Source organism: Pteropus alecto, unplaced genomic scaffold (assembly GCF_000325575.1).
Source record: "Pteropus alecto unplaced genomic scaffold, ASM32557v1 scaffold141, whole genome shotgun sequence".
NCBI lineage: Eukaryota > Metazoa > Chordata > Mammalia > Chiroptera > Pteropodidae > Pteropus > Pteropus alecto.
In genome coordinates, this window is record NW_006430459.1 from 479,468 (window position 1) to 484,434 (window position 4,967).

The 4,967-nt window shown below is 38.8% G+C and overlaps 1 protein-coding gene across 1 annotated transcript in view; it reads left to right on the top strand.

Moving 5' to 3' along the window:
- The first annotated feature begins 222 nt into the window (after window positions 1-222).
- Window positions 223-4,967, top strand: part of LOC102881683 (melanoma-associated antigen 8) — an 8,126-nt gene continuing 3,381 nt past the window's right edge. Inside the window, exon 1 of the mRNA XM_015590045.1 lies at window positions 223-261. Within this exon, the coding sequence (XP_015445531.1) occupies window positions 223-261 (39 nt within the window). The remainder of the gene's footprint in view (window positions 262-4,967) is intronic.

The following is a 4,967-nucleotide window of genomic DNA, read 5'->3' on the forward strand; positions in this document are numbered from 1 at the left end:
AGAGGGTATTATGCTGAATGAAATAAGTCAGATAGACAAATACCATATGGTGTCACTTCTATGTGGTGTGTCTGCCATTCTCGAAGGAGGGCTTTCTGGTCTCTGGAGGAAGTTGCACTCTCTCTGGAGACAGGATTCCAATTTGTCCTTCCAGCCCCTCTGGGCCAATCACCGCCACTCCCATTTGGGGAAGTTGCACTGGCTGAAGGTCACACCTTCACGATGGGTGGGTGTGGGTGCAATGTCCAGAAGGAGCTTAAGGTGAGCAATCATTCCTCTCAGCCCTTCTCCCCCAAAAAGGAAAGACAACCTTTTGCTATTTCAAATGGCTGCACTACCAAAATCCCAGAGGTTATGGAGGCCAAGAGCTGAATCCCAGTCCCTAGCTGTGTCCAGGTTTGGGAGAAGACTTTTCTTATCTGAGCTTTCCACCTTTACCACCGAGGATTTATAGCCAATTCCGGTTACGAAGAGAGGCTAACTGCATTTGAGATACTAAAACCAAAACTGAGGAAGAAAGCAAACCCCGCCATAGCTGAATTGGTCGTGGGCAAAGTGGACCTGGAGATGCCCCAAGTCTTCAGTGAAATCTCTAACAAAACTACAAGTAAACTTCTTTTGGAATCTCAGGGTTTCTGAATTCTGAGAGTCCTGTCAAGAGTGAGGGCAGCTGAAAGGAAGTGTGTGGAGCAGAGATAGGGGTGGGCCCAGTTCTGAGCTAGCAACTCCCCATGGGTGGCTGAGAGGACGAAAATGGACTCTTTCCTTGTGTAAGGCCTCCTCAGCCAATGAACTCGTAGCCCTATTTATGGGAGACCCCATTCTCATTCAGAGAATGAGACGGCCGGCCTGATATCTTTTCAATTAGGAGCTTCAAATCCCATTTTGATGGTGGAGGGACTTCATTAAGTCACTTCCATGACACATTCTACCCAGACTGGTGGTGGTTCATGTGCTAGAGGGGAAAGCCTTCCGCCGCCATCTCTGGAAGCATCTTGACCACCGTGCTCCTCACCATTTGAAGTACCCCTGATCTGAGGAAGGAGAGAGACCTCCTCCACTGCTCCATTAAGTAACTTAAGCCTCAGGAAGGGGGTGGGTGGTCTACAGAAAGGGTTTTCTGCAAGACAGCAGGATCTGCAGGACACCTTCACTGGAGCAAAACATGCCCTTGTCGTGAGTCTCTGGAATCACGCTGTCAGTCATACATCTATGAGGATGTAAGACACACTTTCCAGAGCTTCAGAGGTCAACAGAAAGACTGGTGCAGTGGGAGATCAAATGAACAGATCATTGGCCCAGGTAGCTTTCTCCCAAGCCATTGCTAAGTACCAGATACTGCTCTTTGAAAGCAAAGGCCCACGAAAGCGGCAAGGCCATCAATGTTAGAGACAGGGGGGCAGAAGGAGCTGTCATTTCCTATCCTCCCCAACGCATATCATCTTCATCCGTTTTGTTATTGATCTGACCAATGTCCCCAGCCTCTTTCAGTCATTCTCCCGCCAGCGTTATCCATGCCCTACTTGACCCAGATTGCTGGTTCTCTAGATGATAGAATATGTGAAAGCTCACTGTACTATTCTGTATACTGATATGTATGGTCGAACATTTGTATAATAACGATTTTAAAAGTAGGTCTTTAATCCCTCTGTGGTTGATTTTTTTTATAGCGACAAGAGGGTTCCAGTTGCATTATGTTTTCTATATCGATCTCCAGTTGTGTCAATTGCACCTGTCATAAATCAAGGGTTCATATACAAGGATGTCTGCTTCAGGGCTCTATTCAGTTCCATTGGCCTATTTGTTAACTCCTATATCCATACCACAAACTTAAGTACTATAGCATTTTAACCATTCTTACCTAGTAGTGTAACTCACTTTGTCTTCTGATATCTCAAGAGTGTTTGGCCTAATTTATGTTCATTTAAATTTTAGAATCATCGTCATGTTTCATACAGAAATGGACATAAATATATTCACCCGCAAAGCCTTTTGGGCTTTTTATTGGGATTGTAGTCAATCTATAGATTAATTTTAGGGAGAAGTGACATGTTTACAATATTGAATCTTTACATCCATGATCATATTATACTTTATATTTATGTAGATCTTCATTAATTTACCTAAATAGCATTTTTTACATTTGTTCCATAAAGTTCTTAAATGTACTTTGTCTAGAATTGTTCTTGGTACTTGATATTTTAGTATGATAGGTTACAGATTACACTTTGTTTACTTTCATGTTTATACTGCTTGTTGCTGTTGAAACAAAAGTTTATTTTTTGTATATTGTTGTTAAACCCAGCAACCTTTACATACACTTTTATTGATTGAATAATTTAACTTTAGTTCTTCTAAACTTTCTTCACACGTAGTCTAATCATCTATTAATCATGGTAACTTTGTTTCTTGTCTTCTGATCTCTAACTCTTTTATTTTTCTGCCTCTCATTACTGGCTAGTATTTCTATCGAAATATTGACTAGAATCGGCGATAGGTATATTTGTCTAGTTCCCAATTTCAAATGAAAAGCTTTCAACTTTTCCTCATCTAAGTACGATGTTTTCTGTAAGTTTTTCATATACGTCCTTTATCTAGTTGGTTACATTTCCCTTTTTTTAATTTTTTAATAAACTTTTATTCTAGAATAGTTTTAGAGTTACAAAAACATGCAAACATAGTTTCAAGAGTTCCTATATACTCCTTACTCAGTTCCTCTATTGATAACGTCATTGTATGGTACTTTCGTCATAACTACTGAACTAATATTGTTACAATATTATTAACAAAAATCTACACTTTATTCAGATCTCCTTAGTTTTTATCTAATGTCCCTTTTCTGTTTCAGGATCCCATATAGGATCCCACATTATATTTATTCATCATGCCTCCTTAGTATACTCTTGGCTGTGACAGTTTTGCAAGCATTTCTAATCTTTGGTGACCTCGACTTGACAGTTTTGAGGAGTACTGATGAGGTATATTGTGGATGCCACTCAGATTTGTTTGTAGCATATTTGATTACTAGCATATTCAACAAAGCAGTGAATTAAATGAACAGTCTGTGTCTGAGGAATGAAAATATGACTTAACGTTAGAAATTACTCTCAATTGTAATTTCCAACGTTAACAAATTCGAGGAAATAAAACACATTTGATCATGCGAATGAGTAAGGAAAAAGTCTTTTAAAGAAATTCAAGACGAGTTCATAGTAAAAAGTCTTAGCAAACTAAGATTAGAGGAACTTCCATTTCCTTAAATAGACAGTAAACATACTTAAATGTGAAATGTTAGAAGTAGCCCCATTAAAATCAGAAACTACACTTAGATGTATATTATTACCTCTACCATTCATAACTGTACTGAAACACAAAGCCAGAGCCGTGGATGTCACATAAATAAGATGCATGTATATTAAAAATAAAGACCGTATTTGGTGACAATCTGATCATCTATTTTGAAAATTCAAAGGTATAGGAACTTAGGATATTCAAATGAATGAGACTTAAGAGAGTCTGTGAAAGATCACTACAGCAAAATAAAGAGCTCTGCCACTAATCGGTAACTCAACAGAACATGTAATAAAAAATACCCCATTCAGCTCAGCAACAAAATCCAAAATTACCTATGAAGAAGCCTAACAAAAATGGACGAGATCTGTGTAACTACTGTATAAATAATAATGTATGTTATACAAATATATATCATATCTAGAATAGCATATATATGTATATCATATACATATGGTTATATAGTTTTATATATTTGTATATATAATTATACAAATAAACTATACAAGTTTACTGATAGATGCAGGTAAAAGAATTCCCAAATAAATGGAGCAGTATATCATAGTCATTGATGGGAACCAGAATATTGTAAATATGTCAATTCTGCTGAAATGATTTATAGATTTACTACCTTACCTATAACTACCAAGATGACAACCAAAGTCTGGTCCTCAAATCAAACCTGGGAAACTGTAGAATGAAGCAGGGGGCAAATCAAGAGCAAAATCTTAACAACAAAATGTGAGAGAGCCCTGGGGGAGATTGAACACTGGCGAGTTGGTACTTGTGCTTGGGATGGAGGTGTGGGGCGCAGGAGGGAAGTTGGGAGGGGCTGTAGCCTGCATAGATGCAGACGACAGGATGGGTAAGGGAAAGTGCTTAAACGTCTTCCTGCTTCATTGCACAAATCTGGGGCCCTCGGACTACGTAAGCGAGTAGTCCTGGGTTAATATACCACTATAGCAGGAAAGATGGCGCTGATTGAGGCATGTGATTCTGGAGTCTGTGGTATATATAGCTTTCTGAAACCACTTTCATGGGTGAGGACTGGTCAATCTAAAAATTATTATTTTAATCTAAAGAATGGATTGGAAATAGCATAACGAGGGAACCACAGAGGGTAGGTATTCTTTCATTTAATTTTATATATATATATATACATACACACACACACACACATGCATATATATATGCATATATATAGATACAATTATATTGTATACATATTCTTTCATTTAATTATATATATATGTATATATATACACACACACACATGCATATATATATATGCATATATATATGCATGTATAGATAGATAGATACAATTATATTGTAAAAAGACACTAGGTAGAGATGTAAAATGTATCACTATAAATGAGGATCGAAAATTGAAACCCCTGCAGTTCACAAGGCCAAGAGAGATAACCACAAAGCTTCAGGACCTCGGGAACTCCCTGCGGCTGCTCAGCGTCATCGGTAACAAGTAAACCTTTAAAATACACTGTTTTCAAAGTCTCAGTCGGGCTCGTAAAGAGAAACTATGAGAAGGGAGGTTTCTCCTCTGACCCTCCCCCAGGGTCACGGGCGCTGCCGCTGCCCCTGTGGCATCTGTCCTGGGACTGCAGCGTTCTCCTCGACGGTTGTGAAGAACCTCGGAGTGAGAACTGAGGAGTCCG